This window comes from Bubalus kerabau, chromosome 4 (assembly GCF_029407905.1).
Source record: "Bubalus kerabau isolate K-KA32 ecotype Philippines breed swamp buffalo chromosome 4, PCC_UOA_SB_1v2, whole genome shotgun sequence".
Classification (NCBI taxonomy): Eukaryota; Metazoa; Chordata; class Mammalia; order Artiodactyla; family Bovidae; genus Bubalus; species Bubalus kerabau.
The window spans coordinates 10,291,519-10,316,043 of NC_073627.1; the positions used below are offsets into that span (position 1 = coordinate 10,291,519).

Sequence of the window (24,525 nt, forward strand, 5' to 3'; positions counted from 1 at the left end):
GCCGGAGGTCGGGGAGAGAAGAGTACAGAGGGGAAAGGCGGCGACCAGAAGGTGGGGAGCTACGGTTCCTGTCATGTGACCCCCCTCCCCTCGACTCTCGCAACCCTGCCCGGCGTGGTGGGAGCCGGTCGGAGGACGGTCTCCTCCGGGCACTTGGTCTCTGGGCCCCAGGTGAGTGGGTGCAGAGTTGGGGGGTGGGGGGGAGGCGGATCGTCAGAGGAGTGGGAGAGAGAATTGAAGCCCAGAAGCTTCTGGTGGCTGGCCGGGGGAGGGGTGAGAACCGCAGCTGAGCGGCAGAGGGGCCCCTTCCTTCCTCCCTTTCCCACCGCTGGTGCTGTAGCCACGCCCCCCCATCTGGGTTCCTTGGGGAACCCTGGTGGACCCAGACCCGGGAGCTGGATCACCAGCTGGACCACCAGATGGAAGACAGAGGAGGTCCCAGCAGGTCCAGATTCGAGGTGCTGCTGCAAATGCTGAATCCTGGGAACTGTTGGGGTTCGGGGCCGGAACTATTTCGGTCCCAGTGGGAGAATCAGCACGTGGAATTGTCTCTTGCCAAAGGGTGCTGGTGAAGGCCTGTGGCCCCTGGGAGCAGGTTGGAGTAGAGCAGAGCTGGCCTTGTAGCCCCACCGTGCTTAATGGTGGCCACACCTGGCCTTAGCTTCCTTTGTGACGTCCCATCTTTCAGAGCCCTTTGGACTCCTTTCTCCCCATTTGATAGATGGGAACACTGAGGCCATATGTTGCTTTGAGATGTGGCTGGACACTGAGCCAGATCTCCTCCAACAGTATTTCTCTTCATTACTGACCATACCAGGGCCAAGACTGTGAGGATCCCTCAACAACCACACACATCTCTCCCAGGAAGGGGCGCGTTGCCTCCCCAACTTCCACCCCACCGTAGAGATGCAGAGGCAGTGGTCGGTGCAGGCCCCGGGGGAGCCAGAAGCCGAGCCAGGGGGCGAGGAGCTATGTGAGCAGGAGATGAAGCGGCTGTGCCTTTCCCAGCAGCCGGTGCGGGTGCTGCCCTACGCCATGGTGGACAAGCGCTTTATCCGGTGTGTGCCGGAGAGCCCTGCCTAACACTGCGGAGGCCAAGCAGTGGGGGTGGGGGGGGGGGGGGAATGCACCTGTTGGACGGGCGCGGGGTGGCAACATCAGCCCTGGAAAGACTTTGGCCCAGGGTGCTGCTCTGCCTGGCCAGGTGAGCATGCTGGCTGACTAAGGGCACCCCCCTCCCCATCACCACCCCATCCCAGGCAGCTACGGGAGCCCGAAGGGGTGAAGACCTCCTGCTGGCAGCAGTGGCGTCGCAGGCGGCAGACTGCGGGCCGGCGACTGGGGGAGGCAGCTCGGCGGCTGACCCGGGGCTGTGGGCTCTGGGAGGGGGCTCTCTACGAGATCGGCGGTACGACCTGAACCCCAACCCCCACCTTCCTCCTCCCCTCTCTGGAGTCTCAGCGTCTAGTTTAGAAACCAGAAGAGGGCATCACCCCCCTTTGCCGTTGCACCGTTTCCACCCCCCCCCCACCAATCACCCCCCAATCACGTGGCTTTGAGGTCACACACCCGCCTCTGCCCCCAGAGCCAGTCCCCCAAAACGTTGATGGACGATGGCGCGCCCTCGTGGCTGTTAGAGGTACTGCTAGGCAAGCCTCCGGAACTGGCCATTAAACTGAGGTCCTGGGGAGGCTAGTCACCCACACCCTCGCTGGGTTGGTCAGCCCTAGGATGACCAGTCGGGCCCACAGCTGGGCGCCTCCTGACTCCCCTGCTGTCCCCCGCAGGCCTCTTTGGCACTGGAATCCAGTCCTATTTCACCTTCCTTCGCTTCCTGCTGCTACTTAACCTGCTGACCCTGCTTCTGACCAGCAGCTTTGTCCTGCTGCCCCTGGTCTGGCTCCAGCCCCCTGACTCAGGACCGGCTCTGAACTTCAGTGAGTGCCCGGCCCATGGAGAGAACAGTTCCCCTGAGCCCACCTGAACCCTGGGGGTTGGTCCAGCATTCCCATGCTGGGACAGCCCCAACCCTCTGTGTCCCAACCCTGGGCATCAACCTGCTTGGGTCCAGCCCTGAGACTCTGCCTGACCTTACTATTTGCATGCCAGCCTCCTGACATGCCCTCAGGACCCTGCTCAGGCCTCCCGAGATTGGGGGCTATGGAGTGGGAGGGGCAGAGCCTCCCCTATGCCTTGGGGACCCTCCCCTGTGGGACCCCTCTCCCTTCTTAACAGCTCTCCAGTGTCCTGGTAGTGGCCACCTACCCCAGACCGGTGTTTCCAAGTTCAACAATCTACTCTGGAATGTATTTACCGGCAGGGTGAGTGAGTCTGTCCTGGCCAAGGAGCAGGGAGGCTGGGGGACCTGAGGATATGGTCTCAGGAGACCCCAGTCCAAGATGACCCCCCACCCCTCCAAGGGCACGTTGGCTTCTAGGGGGACAATCCTTCCTAGACAGGAAGTCTGGGTCAGCAGCAGAGTCACGAGAGAGGCTGAGGCCACTGTGCACCATCCAGCCCCATGCATGTGCCCATAGCCCTCAGAGCCTAGGTGGGGTGGGGGTACGAAGGACAAGAAGGGAAAAGTGTCCAGGCTTCTGGGATAAGCACCACCTTACCCTCATTCCTGGAAGCCACTGCGTGGTTCCTGTGTGGGTTGCCGCGTTCCAGTTCTGGCTTTTTCTTCCAAGCTGTGTGTCCTTGGGCAAGTTGCCTAACCCCTCTGGGCCTCTGTGAAATGAGGATACTCTTATTCTCTACCTGATGGGGTTATTGTCAGGGTTACTGTGTTAATAGCAAGAAAACGCTCAGCACACAGCCTGGGTCTGTTATCGTTGTCTGACATCCACAGGCCTTCAACAACACCTATCTCTTTTACGGAGCGTACCGGGCGGGGCCCGAGAGCAGCTCGACATACAGTATCCGCCTGGCCTACCTCCTGAGCCCACTGGCCTGCCTGCTCCTCTGCTTCTGTGGGATTCTGCGGAGGTGAGAGCAGAGCCCCGGGTCTCCCCTGATCATTCCTCCTCAGTGTGGTACCCTCAAGCTGGTGGGGAGTCCCTGCCGACAGACTCCAGGCCCGGAACTCTGCGTTCCCAGCTGCAGAACTCAGGGGCAGAGCCACCGCTCCTGTCTCCCCACCCCCAGTCAGGCCAAGGTCCAAGCCTGCCCCTGGGGCTGCCCGGGGCTTCCCACCCCAGATCAGGGCTGAGCCAAGGCTGAGCCCTGCCCCCCACTGCCCCCTTCAGGATGGTGAAGGGGCTGCCACAGAAGATGTTCCTGGGCCAGGACTACCGGTCGCCTCTCAGTGCAAAGGTCTTCTCGTCCTGGGACTTCTGCATCCGGGGGCAGGAGGCCGCCACCATCAAGAAGCATGAGATCAGCAATGAATTCAAGGTGTGCATGAGGACGTGCATGAATGTGAGATGTGAGTGTAGGTGTGGATGAGTGTGAGAGCACATGGGACTTTGTATATGAGTGTGTGGCTTGAGTGTGGGAGTGTGAGAGTGTGTGCACACAGGATTTTCCAGCTTGAGGGAAGTGGGGTGCTGGGCCATGTTGGGGTGTGAGCATGCACCTGCATAGTGCTGGGGTGGGGGGCTCTGGATAAAACCAACCCGTCTGTCCCCAGCCTACTATCATCCCGCTTTGCCTAGGGCTTGCAGCCTGTCTCCCCACCCACACCAACCTGGGGCTGTTTGCTGGCCCCGCTGCCCTTCCACCTGGGTCAGCCCTAACCCGCGCCTGCCCTGCCCCCATCACAGATGGAGCTGGAGGAGGGGCGTCACTTGCTGCTGCTGCAGCAGCAGACCCGGGCTCAGAGGGCCTGCCACCTGCTCACCTACCTGCGGGTCAACGTCCTCATCGGGCTGCTGGTGGTTGGAGCCATCAGCGCCATCTTCTGGGCCACCAAGTACTCGCAGGACAACAAGGAGGTGCCAGGCGACTGACATGCATTTATGTCATCCCAGCCAGATCTGGGGTAGGGGATGGGATGGCCCCACTTTGCAGGAGAAGAAACTGAGACTGCGAGAGGTTAAAGCAATTTGCCCAAGGTCACGACCAAGTCAGACTGGCTCTGCCTGTGGCTCTCCCCCCACCACCACGCTGTCACTGGGAATATTCCGGGGGCTCCCAGATGCCCGCCCTGCCTCAGAGCAACACTTGAAGGAGTCATAGGGGATGGGCGAGCTGCTGGGGGCCCTCCAGCCCACGGCACCCCCTTACCTGCTTCTCCCCACAGGAGTCCTTGTTTCTGCTGCTCCAGTACCTGCCCCCTGGGGTCATCGCCCTGGTCAACTTTTTGGGTCCCCTGCTGTTCGTTTTCCTGGTCCAGCTGGAGAACTACCCTCCCAACACTGAGGTCAACCTCACCCTTATCTGGTGAGTGCCACCTCGGGGGTGACAGGTGTGACAGTGTGTGGCGGGCAGGGGAACACTGTGTCCTGCCACCTGTCTTGATTATCGCCTGGTACTGGGGGCCCCGAGCAAGGGAAGGCAGGCAGCCGCCCTCACACACTGTCTCGGGGGGCCCGTCTAAGGTTCTTCAGTCCCCACCATCCAAAGCAAGCCAGTGACTGTTTTTTCGGGGACAGAGGGTACTACAGTCACCCTCCTAGGAACACAGCACCCTCCCATGTGCCCTGAGGGTTTACAACCCTCACCTTGATAACCCTCACATGACCTGTAAAGTTAAGACCATCCTCGTCACCACTGGATAGATGACGACACTGAGGTTTGAAAGGGTCAAGTGCCTCAGTCAAGGGAATCTCCCCACGCCTGCTGAGTGCAGGTTCACACTCAAGCCCACCTCCACCCCCAGGCTCTGCTCTGTCTCCCTTTTCAGGACTCAGGTCCTGCCTTGGACCCAGCCACCGCCTCCCTAGCCCCCCAGCTCCAGCTCAGGTTCTCTGCCACCCACCAGTCATTCAGCAGGACCTGCTTTTCCTCAGCCTTCCCTGGCAGAGAAGCTGTCCGCAGCCCATTCCGAGTCCCTCCAAGGTAGACTGTGTTGGGTTTGAAACTTTATTATTGGAACGGGTAATAACACGCACAAATAGGTAATCAGTTCAGTTCAGTTCAATCGCTCAGTCGTGTCCAACTCTTTGCGACCCCATAGACTGCAGCACTCCAGGTTTCCCTGTCCAGCACCAACTCCCAGAGCTTACTCAAACTCATGTCCATCGAGTCAGTGATGCCATCCAACCATCTCATCCTGTCATCCCCTTCTCCTCCTGCCTTCAATCTTTCCCAGCATCAGGGTCTTTTCAAATGAGTCAGTTCTTCACATGAGATGGCCAAAGTATTGGAGTTTCAGCTTCAGCATCAGTCCTTCCAATGAATATTCAGGACTGATTTCCTGGTTGGATCACCTTGCAGTCCAAGGGACTCTCAAGAGTCTTCACCAACACCACAGTTCAAAAGTATCAATTCTTTGGTGCTCAGCTTTCTCTATAGTCCAACTCTCACATTCATACATGACTACAGAAAAAACTACAGCTTTGACTACACATAGGTAATAGCACATGCAATTCAAAATGCTCAAAGGATGAAAGATAAAAATAAGCCCCTACCCACCTGTGCCTTCCTCAACAGAAGAACCACTGTTTCCACCAGCCTCTTGCCATGCATCAGCATTCAAAGTCCACACTTTGTGAGACTTCCCCGGCAGTCCAGTGGTTAAGACTCCCTGCTTCCAAAGCAGGTGATGCAGGTTCAGTCACAGAATACAGACAAAAAGTAAAAAAAGAAAGTCCACACTTGTATATAACATGCAGCGATGGTTCTAGTTTAGGCCACCCTACCTGTGTGATCCAGTTATATATTATTCAGGAGCATGCATGCACATGTTTGTGGTATATGGACAGTGTAAATAGTGTGCTCAGTCGCATCCAACTTTTGCGACCCCATGGACTAAAGCCCACTAGTCTCCTCTGTCCGTAGGATTCTCCAGGCAAGAATACTGGAGTGGATTGCCATTTACTTCTCCAGGGGATCTTCCTGACCCAGGGATTGAACCCATGTCTCCTGCATTGCAGGCACATTATTTGCCCACTAAGCCACCTGGGAATAGGTCTTAGAAGAATGATCTCACCTGCATTAATGATATAAAGGCCCATGTGTGCCTCCTGTGACTCTCCAAGCTGGGTGTTGTGGGAAGGATGGCTCGACTGTGCCCTGTTTCCCATACTGATCTAAACAGAACCATTCTCCTGTGAGTCATCTGGGGAACACACTTTGGGAAACATTGCCATGGATGGAGCAGGTTGGAAGGAAGCTGGGCCCTGGGTTTAGAGGGGGCTGGTCCCAGGAAAAAACTTGAGGTTGTGCAGATGTCAGCCACACCTGTGTCCTGGGTAGATGTGCCCTGTACCTGGGCTACTCCCCTGACACAGTCTCCGCCCCGACCCCAACCCCCAGGTGCGTGGTGCTCAAGCTGGCCAGCCTGGGAATGTTCTCCTTCTCGCTGGGCCAGACCGTGCTGTGCATCGGCAGAAACAAGACCAGCTGTGAGTCCTACGGCTACAACGCCTGTGACTACCAGGTGGCTGGTGGCTCCATCCGGGCCTCTCCCTTTGTCCTCTGCAAAGCCCCACCTCTTTGGTCTCCTTGCCCCTCTCTAGTCTCACCTTTGTGAGATGCTGTGGGCAGAGCTGTGCACTCAGCAGTCACCTCCAGGGAGTGCCATTCTCATCACACTGCCCTGTGCAGAGGAGGCAGCTCCAACTGGCTGCCCGTCTTATTCTCCAGGCCTGGATTTTAACTTAGCTAATCATATCAGACTCCAGGCATGGCTCCTATACTTCAGGGTCCCCCTATCGGGTGGGTAAGGGGTGGTTGGGGACCGAGGGTAGTGATAGATGCCCCCTCTGATCAGTGCTGGGAGAATTCAGTGGGAGAGGAGCTGTACAAACTCAGCATCTTCAACTTCCTCCTCACGGTGGCCTTCGCCTTCCTTGTCAGCCTGCCTAGGAGGTGAGCCACGTGGGGACACCACAGGGGCGGCGTGGGTGTGTCTGGGGGGATGGCCAGTGGCCACGGCCAAGGCTGTGAGCAGTTCTACACTCGTGTGTCCCGTGTGAGTGCATGTGTGCAAAGGTCCAGGGCCTGGACCAGTGAGGTTCACACACTCCTCCCGGGTGGTGGGGACCTGTTCCCTCCCTCCCCAGGATGTTGGTGGAGCGGTTCTCCGGCCGGTTCTGGGCTTGGCTGGACCGAGAGGAGTTCCTGGTGCCCAAGAACGTGCTGGACATCGTGGAGGGGCAGACGGTCACCTGGATGGGCCTCTTCTACTGCCCCCTGCTGCCCCTGCTCAACAGCGTCTTCATCTTCCTCACCTTCTACATCAAGAAGGTGAGGACTCTGGGGCCGGGAGGGCGCAGGGGTGCACCTGCGTGGGCACCTTGAGCGCCATCGGCGGGGCAGCCCTCACATCCTGCGGCTGCCCGGCCAGCCACTTCCAGTCTGCACACTGCACCTCTGGTCTGCAGACTGCGCTGACCGGTCACTTCCGGGCTTCAGACTGCACTGACCAGTCACTTCCGGTCTTCACAGTGCGCTGACCGGTCACCTCTGGTCTGCAGACTGCGCTGACTGGTCACTTCCGGGCTGCAGACTGCACTGACCAGTCACTTCCGGTCTTCAAACTGCGCTGACCGGTCACCTCTGGTCTGCAGACTGCGCTGACCGGTCACTTCCGGGCTGCAGACTATGCTGACCGGTCACTTCCGGTCTTCACACTGCGCTGACCGGTCACCTCTGGTCTGGAGACTGCGCTGACCGGTCACTTCTGGTCTGCACACTGCGCTGAGGACGCCCCCCTGTGTCCTTTTTCCCCCTCCCCCCAGTACACTCTGCTGAGGAACTCCAGGGCGTCCCCTCGGCGATTCCGCGCCTCCAGCTCCATCTTCTTCTTCCAGCTGGTGCTCCTCCTGGGCCTGCTCCTGGCCGCCGTGCCCCTGGGCTATGTGGTCAGCAGGTGAGCGGAGCAGAGGGCCCAAGGCGGCGGGGCCGGCAGCTCCTCGCCTGGTCGCTGACCCTGGCCTTCCTCTGTCCATCTCTCTCCCAGCATCCGCTCCTCCTGGGACTGTGGCCTCTTTGCCAACTACTCGGCCCCCTGGCAGGTGGTCCCTGAGCTGGTGGCCCTCTGGCTCCCACCCCCCAGCCAGTGCATCCTCCACTACCTGGGCTCCCACGCCTTCAGATTCCCGCTTCTCATCCTACTCAGGTGCCTTTTAGGGCAGCGGAGGGCCGAGGGAACGGGCACCTGGGAGGGGAGGATCCTTTCATCCATGGGCACCCCAGCCAGTCTCAAGGGATCCAGGAGCCAGACAAGGACAGCCAGGGATGGAGAGGGTGCAGGTCTGGCGGCCTGGAGGTTCCCCGGTGCCCCTGGGCAAGCGCCCTTACATCCTCACCTGTAAAAGCCCCTGAAATGACCACTGGGGCAGTACGATGCCTGGTGCAGACGCACTGTGAGCCTGCCGTCCAGAGGAGAGGGGCTGAGCGACCCGCGGGAGGAAGGAGAGGAGAAAGGCCGTGTCTGGGATCCTGGAAGAGAGAGGACCCCCGGGGGGGTGTTTTCTAAGAGAATGAGGCGGGGAAGGAGGAAGTAGGGGGCTGACTGACCATACCTCCCCTTCTCTCCAAAGCCTTGTCCTGACCGTGTGCATCTCCCAGTCCCAGGCCAGTTCCAGAGCCATCCGGAGACTGCGGAAGCAGCTGATGTGGGTAAGTATCCGCAGGACTGGGGCCAAGGAGACTGCTGGCGAGACCCTGTTGGGGCCACGGGCCGCCGATAAAAGTGGGGAAGATGGAGAGAGGGAACCGGGACCTAATGGGTTTGGCCTAATGTCAGGGAGGCGGGACTCTGGTGGGGGCGTGGTCTCATGCCAGGGCGGTGTGATGGGCGTGGCCTTGAGATAAGGCGGTGTCTGAAGGGCGTGGTCTTTGAGAAGGGGCGGTATCTGATAGGCGTGGCATTGAGGGGCGGTGTCTTGGGTGGGCGTGGTCTCTACCGTACGTGGGCGGGTAGGGGCGGGACCTTGACGGGGCGGAGTCTAGGGCGAGGCCGCAGCGGGGCGGGGAAGCCGGGCTAGCTCCGGTTGGGGCGGGGCCTCAGAGCCGCTACTGCTAGCCCGGCTGCATCCTCCCCCGCCCGCCTGCGGGTGAGAGGAGTTGCGGCTCCTAACCGGCCTGCTCGCCCCCTGCCTCGGCCTCAGCAAGTCCAGGAGAAGTGGCACCTGGTGGATGACCTGTCGCGGCTGCTAGCGGAGCCGGGCTCCGGCGACTCTCTGGGGCCTGAGTCCCCTGTGTCCCGAGGATCACGCCCGAGATCCTTCTGCCCCGGATTTCCGTGCCCGGGCTCCCCGGGGCCCAGGCCCCGCAGGCCAGGACCCTCCCTTGAAGACCCCGCCGGGTTGCGCGGGGTTGCGCGGTGTCTCGGTCCCCGCCCATAGATTCCGCTTCCCCAGCCGTTCGGAGCTGTAGCACTGATCCCCGCCCCCACCACCGCCACTGCCCAGAACTTCACCAGGCCCCCACGTGCAGCACCCCAACCTCCTGCCCCTCGCCCCACGCTCCTGATCCCTGGTTCCCTCAGTGGACCCTCCAACAGGGTGCCCTAAGGTGGGGTGCATACACCCAGGGGCAGCAGGAAGAAAATATGGGAACTTGTATTTATATTTTTATCTCTGTCCTTTAAAGTTTTCTATTTTTGTTAAAGTTTTATAAAATACGTAATATATTAGCATAGCGACCCACGAACGTGCTTTATGAATACGCATCCACTGGGGATGCTCAGGAGTTGTTTAGTGTGCGGAGTACCCTTATAAAGGCTCGGAGACCGCGGTCTGTCAGAAGGGAAAGGCCTGGCCGCAGTGAAAGCAGACCTGCAGGCGGCGCTTGCCGTGCTCTGACTGCGGGCACCCGCACAGCCTCCTGTAATTCCTCCGTCACGTGTGGGGCCATTAAGATCCACAGACGTTATGAGTCCGCAAGGGGCAGCGCTCAGAACTGATCCGCACCCTGAGACGCAGAGTGTGGGCTCCAGGGAGGTAGAGGAGCCCCCTGCCCAGGCAGGCAGGGCCGTGTCCAAGATTCCCAAGCCTCCAGTGCTGAGGTTGCAGAGGTTCTCAAGCCATGGTTCTCAGCCTCAGAGAACACTTGAGAAGCCTGTCGAATGCTGGCTCTGTGCCAGCAATTCTGATGCCAATGATCCAGGTGCAACCAGCAGCCCAGCATCGGGACTTTCTCAAGTTCCCAGGTGACTGTCAACAACAGCGAGGGTTGAGAATTGCTGGCCCAAAGACCCAGGAGGGAGGGTCAGAAGAAACCCCAGAACGTGCTTGACCAACCCAGCCTCTACTTCCAGCAGCAGGGGCCCAGTGCCTGGCTGGATTCCTGGCCTGGACATGGTGTCCAGGCGGCTCTGGCCTGGCGCCCTCAGTCCAGAGGCTTCCTGTGGTCACTGGAGGCTTGGCTGTTACAGCTCCTTCTGTCGCTGTCTCTCTCTCTCACCCAGCGTCACATGACCCATCCATCTGTCAACAAGTGCAGGCCCTGTTCTGGGGCTGGTGATGAGACTGTGGGAGACACAGGGAGCTGTGTGCTCAGTCTGGAGAGGGCGACCAGCCTGGCCGCAAAGAAAGTGACACACACTGCGAGACACATCGTTAACTAGCAGCTTAGGGTCAACGTGTGGCCCCCAACCACCAGCACCAACAGCACCTGGGAACTTGTCAGAAAAGCCTATTCCCAGGCCCTACCCCACCTTCTCGAATGGAGTGGAGCCCAGCCCTGTGGTTTAAGGAGTCCTGGGGTTGGGGAGGTGATGCTGATGGCCACTAAGTGGGAGAATGTCAAGGTCGCTTTGAAACCTCACAGTCCTGATCACCTTCATGTGCCTTCAGAGAACCAGCCAAGTGCATCACCAGATGTGAGGGGGATGCACTTTGGGACTTGGAGGAACTCAAACCCTGAGCCTCAGTTTGCTCAGCCAAAACCTGGGGATGACGCCACTCTCCTCCGTGTGGTTACTTGTATAGCGTCCTGATGGGTGTCCTGCCCTTCCTGGAAGAGCAGTTGAGGTCCTATTACAACATAGTCATCGGCCTAAAGGAAGTGGGAGAGACAGGAAGTGGCCCTACGACCGTGCCCGCCCTGCAAGGCAACCTGGGGCTCAGTGGGGAGCCAGCAGGAGGGTTTTGTGGACCTGGGGGCCTTGGAGGAGAGAGGACGCAGGTGGGAGATGAGGCAGAGAAGCAGGCTGAGCCACGGTGTGCGGATGGGCCAGGCGGGGCTTGGCTGCACGGAATGGGGATCTGAGGCCTCTACGCTGGGCTTTGGGGCCCACGAGGACCGTCAGTGAAGATGGAACCAGTATGCCCGGGGCTGGGCTTGGAGAGTCAGGGGGCAGGTAACGACTTTGAGCCTCTCCACCAGTAGCAAAGAAGACACACGTGGGCAGGGGGAGGCCATGGCGTTACTGCAGTAGGTGAATCCCGGGTGTCTCCAGGTGCAAGAGCCCAGTACAGATGCAGGAAGGCAGAAACCCTAGCACCTCCACCTTGGGGGCCCCAGACTCTCCCTGCCCAGCCCTGAAAGGGCTCCCAGCTACACCAGCCAAGGGAGTCCAGCACAGACTCCCACTCAGGGGACCCTCCCAGGAATGGGACGCGAGGCAAACAAGGAGATGCTGGTAAGGCCGTCTTTTATAGGGGAGATGCCCTCTATGGGCAGAAATCACAAAATGTCAGTCCAGTGGATGAGGGAGAGCTCTGAGGACACCCCGGCTCGGCTCCATCTGGGGGCCCGGGCTCACCTGGGGCGCCTGCTCAGTGCTGTCACACCTGCAGCCCGTGGCAAAGAGGCGCAGAACAGCCTCGGCCCCCATCTGAGGGGCACACAGGTGACGGCTGCAGAGGGGCACGCGGGGCGGGGCAAGAAAGAAGGCCCTGCTTCCACCAAGGCCTGAGGGAAGTGTCCTTCGAGGCCACCCGCCGCTCTATGCCCTGGCTCCTCAAATACATCGATAAAAGGGGGAGGCTTTTCATGAGCGGCCTCAGCTCGAACCCGATGCCTTGAGCACAAGGTAGAGGAAAAACCTCGAGCTTCTCAGCCTTCAGGCCACAGCCTGCACGCAGCTGAGGCCACCCCTCTGTCTGGAATCCTCAACTCCTTCCCCCACCCCTCTCATCAGAGTGAGAACAGACTCTGGGAGGGAATTTCATTGGGAAACTAAGAGACTGTTAGCTCTTGCTCCCCAAATGCAGAGACGTAGATGGGTCCCCAGGGCACGTCCCCAGGGGTACAAGTCAGGATTCTGGGTAGCAATTCTTGCCCACTGGGGACAAGGGACCACCAAGGTGACAGATAAAGCTAGTCCCCAGGGGAGCTCCAGGACACTGTGTCCAGGTTCTAGTTCCCACCCCCGAACCTCCCACCCCACCCACATCCTTCCTGCTGTTGGCAGGTGGGCTGGGTCATCCTGCCAGACCAGCTTCCTGACACACCCAGACCTCATGGGCCCCAGCGGCTGCTCCCGAGCCACACCCAGGGGCCCAGGCAAGGGTAGCTGGCCTTTCTTGGGTCAGGTGCCCCTTCCGGGGCTGTGCTGGGATGCAAGTGTCATTGACCTGTGAGGTTCTGGATGAGAGAAGAGCCTGCAAGGAAAGCGAATGGTTCCCTGGCGTCAGGACATTGTCCTCGAGGAAGGCATCTGTGTACAGATCAAAGATCCACATTCCATGAGAGCAGAAGAAAAACGCATGCAACTACATCAGTGTATAACAGGGAGTGTTTCAGTAAAGTCATTTCATTCATTAAAAAAAAGGCCTGGTTGGGGAGGTGCCCGTCCTCCCTGGGGACGCTGGTGCCACTGCGGGATTGGCTGGGTGCTGGCCCCCACCTCACCGGTTCCCTCCCTTCTCTCTGCCATGAGCCCCCAGCCCTAAGGGGTCCATTCCTTCAAAAGGACCCTCATGATTCCATCAGGCTTCCCAAGTGGCTCAAGAATCTGCCTGCCAACGCAAGAGACACAGGAGACGCAGGTTCAATCCCTGGGTCAGGAAGATCCCCTGGAGAAGGAAATGGCCACCCACTCCAGTATTCTTGCCTGGAGAATCCCACGGACAGAGGAGCCTGGCGGGCACAACTGAGCACGCCAAGCACACAGCGTGATTATATCAGGCCCCCCTCGCTACTCTGGGATAATCCCCTCATCCCAAAATCAGCAGGTTAGCAAGTGCCATCCGCCTGGCCAGCTACCAGAACGTACTCCAGGGTCAGGATGTGGGCATCTTCTTCCCAGGGTCCTAGAGTGGTGGCAACCGTGAGCCCTGGATTGGTTCTGAGCCCCTCCTAATGCCCTGGGGGTGTGGGGAGCATTGCTGTTCTGGGCCCAGCCCCGGGGTGCTGTGGTCTCCAGGTTATCTCCCCATTGCAGGCATGCACCCACCCAGGGAGCACCCAGGGGCTCTGGGTAGAGGGCTTCGATCAAGGAAACGCTCGCTTGCTGGGTGGAGGGCAGTCCATCAGAGGCCCGAAGCTCCTGCTGCTGCTCTCTTTGGCGGCCCTAGGTGAGCTGCTCAGGGACATCGTGGGAGGGGGCTGCTGCCAAGGCCTTGAGGTGGCAGGCTCAAGGTCCAGGGGTCTAGAGAGCACAGAAGAGGGGGGACCCAAAGGCCCAGACAGCTCCGGAAGGATAAGACAGGAGGATTTGGGCTCGAGTCACAGACCAGCCCCTTATTGCATGCATGTTGGTTTAGTCACTAAGTCGTGTCTGACTTGCAACCCCATGGACCGCAGCCTGCCAGGCTCCTCTGTCCATGGGATTCTCCAGGCAAGCATACTGGGGTGGGTAGCCATTTTCTTCTTCAGGGGATCTTCCTGACCCAGGCATCAAACCCAGGTCTCCTGCATTGCAGGCAGATTCTTTACTGACTGAGCCAGCGGGGAAGCCCCTATTGCATGCCTATGTACTCCAATTACTGCTTTGCCATTCTGGGCCCACTCTTTACTCATCTGCAAAATGGGTTCATGAGACAAAATGCTCTGGGCTTCAAAGAGCTTCTGTGAGCGAAGATGTTTGTGAGGTCCTGGGCTTCCTCTAAGCTCAGGACAAGGCTCTCTGGGCAGGCTCTGGCTGTCTCTCCTCCCTGGGTCCTCCTGACCATGCTCACCTCTCCTACAGCCACCAGCAGCTCCTCACAGGAGAGAGGAGAGTTACCCAGCACACTGCGGGGAGGAGTACCCCCAACTGGAGACCCTGGAATCAGGCCCCCACCCATGGTAGAGACCTTGGCTGGCAGGGTGAGAGGTTGTTGCTGGTGAGTGGCGTCTGCTGCCAGACAGCTGGACAGTTCTGGAACCCCAACCTCAAGCCCTGCAGGGTCCTCGGGGGTCGGAGAAGAGACAGCTCAGCAGGAGGGTGTGGGCAGGGACAGCAGAGGATGGTGGGCACAGTGACATGGAGCCAGGAAAGTACATGGCTTCCCCTTGGGCTGTGGGGGCATTGCCAGTGGAGGGGGGCAGAGGGCATGTCCCCCCAGGGGTATATCCAATCACTTTACCCCAGTGACTGACCTGTAATGGGAGTCCCTGTAGGAGGGGGTGACCCCAGGGCAGGTGTGGGGCATTCTGCTGGGGTCCCTTGGCCTAGGAGGAGGGCAGTGAGAGAATGAGGAAGTCTGGGCTCCCTACCCCACACCCCTGCCCTGAGGTCCAGCAAAGGGGAAGCTGCCCGACTCTCAGAGGCAGCAGGAGGGTGTCAGCGCCCCCACCACCCCACTCCCCACAAAGCCGCTTGATGGTACAAAGCCAGGGAGAGAAGATGCTCCTGGTGCCGCCTCCACCCCTCCGCTTTCCCCCTCCACCTTTCTGCTCCCCCTCCCTTCTCCTGCCATCTCCTATGCCCCCTTCTGTCCCTGTGACCCTTAAGGTCAAGGTGATCAGTCACCTGCTCCTCTCCACGTCTCCGAGCGGGGCTGCCCTCCTCTGGTGTCGACTGGCCCTGTCCCTTCTCCTGTCTCAGGGCTGTGGCCACAGCCGCCTCCGTTCCACTGAAGGGTGGGTCTCACTTGAATGCAGCGGAGGCTGAACTATCATTTCCTCATTTGCTTTAAAAACAAACACATCATGGTGTTTCCGATAAAACGAGAACAACTCTCAGCCTAGGCCTCTGGGTCTCTGGGAAGTACCTGGGTAGACCCAGTCCATCCCCCTCCAGCCCCTGACTTCTGCTCAGACTCTTGGCCACAAAGCCCTGGTAACTGAACTCCTAAGGGAGCAACTGACAAATCATTCATTCAATCATTCATTCAATCATTCAACGAGTACTGGTTGAGCCCCTTTTGGTGCCAGGTGCTACTCGGGGCCCCAGGATGGATACACAAGGTGGGGAAACAAATCAGAGACCCCTTAAAACAAAAGAACAGATCCTTGCCCTCAAGTAGCTTACATTCTAGGGGGGCCGGGGGGACAGATGATAATAAAAATAAGCACATTTGGGACTTCCCTGGCAGTCCAGTGGTTAAGACTCCACTTTTCCACTGCAGGGGGCAGGGGTTGGATTCCTGCTCAGGGAACTAAGATCCCACACACCTCTGGAGGTGCAGCTCCCTCCCCCCAAAAGCACATTCTACAGCGCTCTAGAATGTGGTGGGTCCCAGAGTACAGCAAACCAGAAAGAGGGGAAGGGAGGGGGCAGGGAGGGAGGGTACCATCTACCAGGAAGTCATCTCTGAGAAGGGGACACACAGAAAGGACACAAAGGAGGTGGTGGCGCAGTATGTGTCCAGACAAGGGCCTGTGTGGCCAGAGCCCAAAAAGCAGGAGGAGAGGGGAGACAGTGGAGTGGTCGTGCTGAGTAGGGGCATGGCGTTGTTGTGGGCAAAGTGTTGGGAAGATGTGTAGCAGAAGGCTTGACCTGATTTACTCTTCAGAGGGTCGTTTCGGCTGCTGTGTTGAGAAGAGAGGGGGTGTGGATCAAGGGTAGAATCCTAGAGAGTCATTAGACTGGTCCTGGGATCCAGAGGAGAGACTGGGTGATAGCCAGGAGGCCTGGCCTAGGGCTCAAGATGTATTCTGATGGTCAGGCCAACAGCCATTGCTGACGGATGGAAGCGGGTGGGAAAGAGGAAGCTGTGGAAGATGACTTCTGGGTTTTTGGTCTGAGCAACAGAAAGATTGGTGAAGTCAAGGGCAGCCTTACAATTATTGATTACTATCAGTGGGAGCAAGAGGTTGGGCCTGAAACATTGGATGTTAAGGAATGGAAGAGCCAAGACTTTGGAAAGGTTCTCTCTGTGTATTTGAATTCCCCAGGAATCATGGCAAGTGCAGTATGGAGTGTAGCAGGAACCAGCTGCAAGAGTCTTCAAGGGAGGGTGGGCATTTTCTAGGTCATTGCAACTCAGAGGACAGGGTGCAGTATCTGAAGACACGGAGTTCAAGGCTAGTGTTTAGGGAGGGAGCGGGGAGAGTGGTCCAGGAATGTGAGAGGATGCCTACCCTCGCCATCCACAGCCAGTGCAGGGAAGGCTGTAGGTGCGTGCAAGTACAGCCCAGGGAAGGGGAGGCTGGTCCATTAGGTGCAGAAGGTGAGACGTGGGAGGAAAGCTAAGGGATTTGATGCTGGCTGCGCCTACCATCCTTCAAGAGGGGTGGTGGCATACAAAGGAGGACTTTCAGAGCCTTAGAAAGGGTTAGCCAGGAAAATGAGGGTGACCTGGGAGCCTGGAGTCTTCTGTGGGGCTGCCATGAACAGAGGACAATGTTTGGAGGCAGTCATCTGGTTGACGGACAGATGCAAACAGAGCACGCACAAAGAAGTCGTGATGACTGTTCCCTCCCCTCTCCACTCCTAAAACCCACTTCGAAATCCCCAGGGTGAGGCTCTAGACCATTCATAAGCATCACTTGGAAGGGGGCTGCTCTAAGGAAGCACAATGCAGAAAATGATTCTCTACTGGTTCTGGAGGCAGAAGTCTGAAGCCTTGCTTGTGGGGGCTGTGGTAGTCCTTGGCATCCCCTGGCTTGTGACAGCATCTCTCCAAATTCTGCCTCTGTTTACAAGACCTGTGTGTATGTGTCTTTGTCTGTTCTCTTGTTGTGTGTGTGTGTTAGCTGCTCAGGCATGTCTGACTCTTTGTAACCACATGGATTGTAGCCCGCCAGGCTCCTCAGTCCATGGAATTCTCCAGGCAAGAATACTGGAATAGGTTGCCATTCCCTTCTCCAGGGGATCTTCTCCACCCAGGGAGCATTGCAGGTGGCTCTTTACCGCCTGAGCCACCAGGGAAGCCCCTTCTCTCATAAGGGCCCACCCTAAACCAGCATGGGTTACTGGAGTCCATCTATAAGGACCCCATTTCCAAATAAGGTCCCGTTCACAAGTACCTGGGGTTACGGCTTGAATACATCTTTTTTGGAGGACTCAGTTCAACTTTCAGCAGGTAGGCTGCCTATTCAAAATCAGATCCTTGGGCCCCAGCTCAGATCTAACGAATTGGGCCTCCAGGGTTGGGGCTTCAATCTCCAAGCATCTGGGCAATCACAGAAACAAGCAGGGTCCATCTCCAAGGCCTCTGAGCCTAGCTGGGCAGTAGCCCCACTGTCCTGGCCTGGGCACAGCCCTGAGAGGGTCCTTCTTTCTTTAGCAACAGTGGGAGGCTCTGCAGAGCCACTCGATCACCCCGCCCTGGCCAGGCTCAACTTCCAGTTCCAGTCCCCAGGGAATCCTTGTCACTTGAGCAAATTCTGAGTGTGTCATCCTATCATTCAGATGTTCAGACACAGTTGGTGAATTTTTAATTAAATGATAGGCCACACATTATCTGTGGGGGTGGGCTAGATGCATTAACTAAATAATCAAAAGGGAAGAATGACACAAGCCTGGTCAGAATAAAAAGTGAAAGCTCTGCCCTGTAGGAAACGAAAATAGAAAGCGGCTCCTGTCTCTGAACTTATGTAAATCAGGCTTCTATTAATGGCCACCGAAATGGAAATGAAGGTGGGCCAGCTTTTTCTTTCCACTTTTGTCAAGTCAAGGTCATTTGCTCACAACGAAGGGGGCAAAAAATATCATCACCTTTAAGCCTGGTCCCACATTTCCCCAGGGAGGAAGATTCTGGCCCCAAGAGCGTCTTTGGGCAGAGAGCCATTGGCAGTTTGACCCCAGAGTCACATTGATGAAATTGTTGGTAGCAGTCGGTAAACTGGTGCCCCAGAGACTAGATTAAACTCTAGATAGCGCTTTACTTAACTCTTTCTTTGCACAAAAGAGTGTGTGAAAAAAAGTACCGAAAAAAATCGAGGGTTCTCATGAAGTTTAGAAAGAGCCTCAGATGGGAAAACATTTGTGATGACTGAGCAACCCTGGGCGAGGGGAGAATCCTGATTCAGCAAGCCTGTTGCTGGTGGTCTAGACCAGTTTCCCAGCGTTGACGCTATTGCCACTGGGGTTGGGTGGTTTTTTAATGGGGGCTGCCCTGTGCATCATAGTGGGTTTAGCAACTTCCCTGGCCTCTCCCCAGCTCGATGCCAGGAGCACCTTACCCCTCATGGGTGATAACCAAAACTGGCCCCAGACACAAAAATGTCCTTGGAGGCAGGATCACCCCAGGTTGAGAACCACTGGTGGAGAAAAAAATATACTTAGTGGTCAGAAACTTTAGGATCCCTAGAAAATGTCTCTGAAGAACATCATATTCTAGTTTCTTCCAATTTTCTGTTCAGTGAGTAGTTTTCTGATCACACCACTTCCAGAGCCAACATTCCTGGCGGAATGAAGATGATGTATGAAATATATATTTGGATTTCATACACCCATCTCTACCCCCGCCCGAGCACCCCCTCCACATTCTCCTCGAAAAGTCTGGTAGGTACCCACCATGCATCATTCAGCCCTCTCTCCCAAGCCCCCACTCAGAAGGCATCTTTGTTTAATCCTGATCACTGTCAGAGAATTCACTGTGGGCAAGCCCAGGTCAAAAGGAAGATCTTAGAGATGCTTGGGTGTTGTGCTCAGTCAGGTCCGACTCTTTGTGACCCCATGGACTGTAGTCTGCCAGGCTTCTCTGTTCATGGGGATTCTCCAGGCAAGATTACTAGAGTGGGTTGCCATGCCCTCCTCCAGGGGATCTTTCCAACCCAGGGATCAAACCCAGGCCTCCTGCATTGCAGGTGGATTCTTTCACCATCTGAGCCATCAGGGAAGCCCTGCATTGGGTCTTAGTTACAGCACGTGGGATCTAGTTCCCTGACCAGGGATAGAACCCAGGCCCCCTCCACTGGGAGCCCAGAGTCTTAGCAGCTACCCGGGAAGTCCCAAGATGCTTGCTACATCAAAATCAACTTCAGGATCTACCTACAAAACACAAAAGTTACTCGCAAGCAGAGAGTCTGTGTGGATGGATGAATGCCTGCTGCCAGGAGCTACAGAGTGGGTTTTGGTCCTGGGTCCAGGGAGGAGAGTTCTCTGGGTGCTGTGGGCATCTGCTTTCCCTGTGTTTCTGAAGTCCTTGCCTTTCCTAAAGTGGCCTGTTTCTCTAGTTCTGTCCCTCTTCTCTGAGTTTATGATCCCTCCACCATAGCATCTCCTGTGGTCTGGATCATACCCTCCTGCCTTCTGACTGTCCCTTTGAGTCAGATGTTGACCCTCTGGGAGCAGGAGCCTGGCCACCACCCCCACAGCCCATGTCCCCAGAGTAGGTGTGGTGGTGTCCAGTTATTTTTGCAGTAAACATCTTTGTCTTAGGCATCGTCACCACATACCTAATTAACTAGCTGGCCAGAAGGCAATTTTGCCATATGAATATAAAAAGTAAATAAAAGAGGGACATTTAAAAGGACACAGTGAACCATGAAAAATGAATTGAAAAAATAAAGACTTTGGTATGAAACAGAAAATATTTTAATATATTTAAAACATATGTAGGAACTTCCCTGGTGGTCCAGTGGTTAAGACTCTGCACTTCTAATGCAGGGGGCAAGGATTCGATCCCTGGTTAGGGAACTAAGATCCCCCATGCCATGTGGCATCAAAACAATTTTTTAAACTGTGTGTAGATTCATGGCCTGGAGAAGGCAATGGCAACCCACTCCAGTATTCTTACCTGGAGAATCCCAGGGACGGAGGGGCCTGGTGGGCTGCCGTCTATGGGGTCACACAGAGTCGGACATGACTGATGTGACTTAGCAGCAGCAGCAGCAGATTCATGGCCATGCAGCATAAATAACTGATTTTATTTTGTGGGTTGTATCTAAGCACTTGTCTTCCAAGTCTTTCGTTCATAATATTTTATCCTCCCCCCTCCCCACTGTCCATTGATTCATCTCCTCATTCAGCATCACACTTTTTCTTGTTCACTAAAATTTGTTCATTCATTAAGAGAGGTATCAGTTTCCAAACACTAGGATGCTGTTTGCAACAGAGCTTGTACTGTGCTGGGAAAAATTTTACACTGTTGTGTACTCTTGGCACATTGTCACATGTCTGTTGAAAGACGTTCCAAAGTTCTACAGGAAATAGGGGTTTAACTCTGCTTTCAAATCACCAAAGGATTTGCAAACTGATATGTTATCGTTTTCTAGTATAATGTGCCATCTGGCTTTATCCTCTCATTTCACACTTTCAGTTTTATCACTGCATTTTCTATCAAGTCAATATTACATAGCTGTTATCATCCATTACTTTAAGACCATCACATCTATACTTGTCTCTGTATGGTCACAGGGGCTAAGATTTATGTAATATAAACATGGGAGTCCTGTGTCAACAGAGAAATGAAACCCAGTGGTCAATCAGTTATTTTATCTTTTACAGCAGAATTGCCTTATGGCCAATTAGTTATGAAATGAAAATGTCTGTAGTGGAAGTGCCCACGGCAAAGATGCGTATGGCGGAGATGTTTACCATGAAGGTACCAGAGTAGATCTGGATGCAGAAACCTCTGATCTCTGATCTCAGAAGGTGGACAGGTCCTCGACGCCTCCAGGCCACTGCCAAGGATCAGGCTTGAATGCTGGGCCAGCTTGTCAGGTGCCTGGTCCACTTTGTACCTCATTTGTCCCCATCCTGGGAGGAAATCCCAGCTTCAGGGTGTCCTCAATGAACACCAGGACCACACGACTCAAGGTTCACCACTTTATCACAGATGCAAGGAGCAGATGCCACACTTCTGCATGTAACCCGAGAGCAACTGCTTTGTTCAGCCAGCAGATAGTGAACTTTCTGGTCTCCTGCCTCAGTCCAGGGAGGCGGTGATATGCGGGACTGGCAGAGCACCTGGCCCCTGCAAGTGCGGACAAAACTGTTGACTCTAGAAGTTGAATCCAGTGTCAGCCCTCCCAACCTGCGTTCCAGATTTCTCCATGTTTCCTACTCATGTCCTCATTTCATTTCTGTAGCAATGTTCTGAGCAGAAAGAGTCTAAACCCAAGGGGTGGACTTTTTCTCCAGCACTTTCTTTTTTTCTTTAAAAATTGAGGTGAAATTCACATGACACATTTTAAAGTAATAATTCAGTAGCATTTAGTCCATTTCCCAAAAGGAAACCCCATACCTACCAAATAGTCACTCCTCATTGCCCCTCCCCTGGCCCCTATTAATCACTAATCAGCTTTCTGACTCTGGGGATTTTTTATTTTATTATTTATAATAATAATAATAATTATTATTACTTTTTGCCACACTGTGTGGCACACAGGATCTTAGTTCCCTGACCAGGGATAGAACCTATGTCCCCTGCAGTGGAAGCACAGAGTCTTAAGCACTAAACCACCAGGAAATTCTCTGGGGATTTTTAAAGTTCTGGCTATTTCGCATGAATGGAATCATACAATATGCGGCCTCTTGGGTCTGATTTATTTCACTCAGTATAATGTTTTTAAGATTCATTCATAGTGTATTAATAGCAGGTGTCACTGCTTCATCCCTTTTTTATGGTTGAATACCATTTCATCTTAGAGATGGATCACATTTTGTTTATTCATCATCCATTGATGGACATATGGGCTGTTCCCACCTTTTGGCTGTCGTGAATAGTGCTGCTGTGAACATGTGTGTGGAGAAGGCAATGGCACCCCACTGCAGTACTCTTGCCTGGAAAATCCCATGGACGGAGGAGCCTGGTGGGCGGCAGTCCGTGAGGTCGCTGAGAGTCGGACACGACTGAGCGACTTCACTTTCACTTCTCACTTTCATGCATTGGAGAAGGAAATGGCAACCCACTCCAGTGTTCTTGCCTGGAGAATCCCAGGGACGGGGGAGCCTGGTGGGCTGCCGTGTATTGGGTCGCACAGAGTCGGACACGACTGAAGCGACTTAGCAGCAGCAGCAGCAGAACATGTGTGTACAAGTATCTGTTAGCGTCCTTATTTTCAATTATTTTGATATATATCTTGGAGTGGAATTGCTGGGTCATATGGTAATTGGAGAAGGGCATGGCTACCCACTCCAGTATTCTTACCTGGAGAATCCCCATGGACAGAGAAGCCTGGCAGGCTACAGTCCATGGGGTTGCAAAGAGTTGGACACAACTGAGCGACTTTCACTTCTTCACTTCACTTCAAGGTAATTCTTTAATTTTTTGAGGAATTGCCAAACCAGCATTTTCTTGATAAACATTGGTTTCCTTCTTCCTCTTTGGACTGCCTCATCTCCCAGAAGTCATCTTGAAGAGACCTTCTAAATTTTACTCATCGTTAACCTGAAATTCAAAATCAACTGAGTGTCCTGCATTTTTCGTTGCTAAATCTGGCAACGCAGAATATACTACATGAGAATAAAATCAAATATGAAATTGTATGGTATACACCGCAAGTAGGGTAGAAGCTCAGATACAGGATGGAGGGAGTAATCCAGACGGCTGCCTGGAAGAGACAGTAACCAGTCCGGCCTCTGGGCTCATCGTTGCTGTTGAGTCACTAAGTCGTGTCTTTGTGACCCCGGGGACCGTAGCCCACCAGGCTCCTCTGTCCATGGGATTTTCCCGGCAAGAATACTGGAGTGGAATTTCCTTCAACTGGCATTGCCATTTCCTTCTCCAGGGAATTTTCCCGACCCAGGGATCAAACCCCCATCTCCTGCTTGGCAGGCGGATTCTTTACCACTGAGCCACCTGGGAAGAGCTTCTAGGCTCATCGGGCATTGTGTAATGAGGCCATTTGCTGGGGAGAGGGTGTTAAAGTCTCCCAACCTCACCTGTGCTCCTGCCCTCTCCCACCTTGCCAGGGCCGGTGCCCCAGCTGCAGGCTCCCTGCTGGACAGCGGACCAGGCCTCAGGGTAGAGCTGTTCTGCGGGCATCCTCGGGCAGCCCAGCTACAGACTGGTCAGGAGGGACGGGCTCACCCACACCCTGCAGATTCTGAACCCGGGGGGAGTCTGCCAACTTCTCCTTCCCACCAAAGCAGACGTCGGACTAGTTCTGGTGCCAGGCTGAAAATGACATTGATGTCCAACACAGTCCCTTCACACTGGTACTCCAGGGTAAGAGGGCCCCTTGGTTTCTAGAAGGGCAGCTGCCACTTCTGGTAGGTCAGTGGGAGGTGCCGAGAGCAGGGAAGGGTGCCCTGATGTGTCCATGCCTACCCTGGCCTGGCTTAACACAGGTCCAGCCCAGCTGCCCCCGCCTCCTTCACAGGAGAGCTGCACCAGGGACCCATCTTCGTGCTGGTTGGCACCCTCATCTCCATCATAGCCTTCTTTTCTTGGACATTGATCTGGACCAAGCAAAGCAGCTAGGAAACGGGTGCTGGATGTGGGGGAGGAGTGAACTGCTGGTGGCCTGAGGGGACCCACAGGGGCCCTGGCTGGGCAGAGCTGGTGGGGGTTGATAGGGCAGGGCTGCCGCTGTGATTGGGCAGGACCCTCTGGGGCCTTCCCGGGACAGACCCCTCTCCCATCTCTACTCTGCTGTAGCTCCTCTCTGAAGTACCCACATAACAGACATAGGAAACCCACATACGTTACCCAGATAACCCACATCTCAGACATAGAAATTTCTCAGATGCTAAAACCCACCACCAAATGGAAAAAATTAATTACTTGATGACCATGGGCTCATAACCCTGGGACCTTCTGGTGCCCAAGGATTGATAAGGCTAACCTCTGTGACACCAGCCTGTTCCCTCAGCCTCACCAATCAGAGAACTGATCACATACCCTCCTGAGACCCTCTTCCTTCTCCTGGCCCATAATGTTTGCTGAAACTCTTTGAGGAGTTCAGGGTTTGAGGTGGGGTCGGGGGTGGAGATAGGGGGCGTGAGCCCTCCTCCTCCCTTCTCCTTGCATGGCCTGGCAATAAACCTTTCTTTGCCCCAAACTCCGACATTTTGGTTTGTTTGGCCTCACTGTGTGATGGGCACACATAACACCGTCAGGGCAACGAAAGGGCCATATTGCTTAGGTGTGACTTGCAAAAGCTTACTAAGGGCTGAGCGTGTGTCAAGTGCCCATGAAGTGCATTGGCGGCTTTATCTGACCCTGATATCTCTAGCCGCTTTACAGTGGGGTCTGCTGCCTC

General features: G+C 55.5%; 1 protein-coding gene and 1 non-coding gene across 2 annotated transcripts; both read left to right on the forward strand.

The window, feature by feature from the left end:
- TMC8 (transmembrane channel like 8) lies at positions 1 to 9,748 on the forward strand. Its single transcript, XM_055575253.1, has 16 exons — positions 1 to 171; positions 818 to 1,058; positions 1,260 to 1,408; positions 1,788 to 1,937; positions 2,236 to 2,321; positions 2,852 to 2,988; positions 3,249 to 3,396; positions 3,765 to 3,935; positions 4,244 to 4,383; positions 6,421 to 6,544; positions 6,878 to 6,975; positions 7,170 to 7,353; positions 7,848 to 7,978; positions 8,069 to 8,227; positions 8,652 to 8,730; positions 9,222 to 9,748. Exons 2-16 carry the CDS (start codon positions 907 to 909, stop codon positions 9,456 to 9,458), a joined length of 2,145 nt encoding a protein of 714 aa, XP_055431228.1. The 5' UTR covers positions 1 to 171; positions 818 to 906; the 3' UTR covers positions 9,459 to 9,748.
- Positions 9,749 to 19,941: 10,193 nt separating this feature from the next.
- Positions 19,942 to 20,014, forward strand: TRNAR-UCU (transfer RNA arginine (anticodon UCU)). Its single transcript has one exon. It is a non-coding gene; the product is annotated as a tRNA-Arg (tRNA).
- Positions 20,015 to 24,525: the final 4,511 nt, after the last annotated feature.

Coding starts and splice junctions, on each gene's coding strand:
- TMC8 (XM_055575253.1), top strand. CDS start 907: ATGCAGAGGCAGTGGTCGGTGCAGGCCCCGGGGGAGCCAGAAGCCGAG. Junction 2,322..2,851: donor GGAATGTATTTACCGGCAGG/GTGAGTGAGTCT, acceptor TGACATCCACAG/GCCTTCAACAACACCTATCT. Junction 2,989..3,248: donor TTCTGTGGGATTCTGCGGAG/GTGAGAGCAGAG, acceptor TGCCCCCTTCAG/GATGGTGAAGGGGCTGCCAC.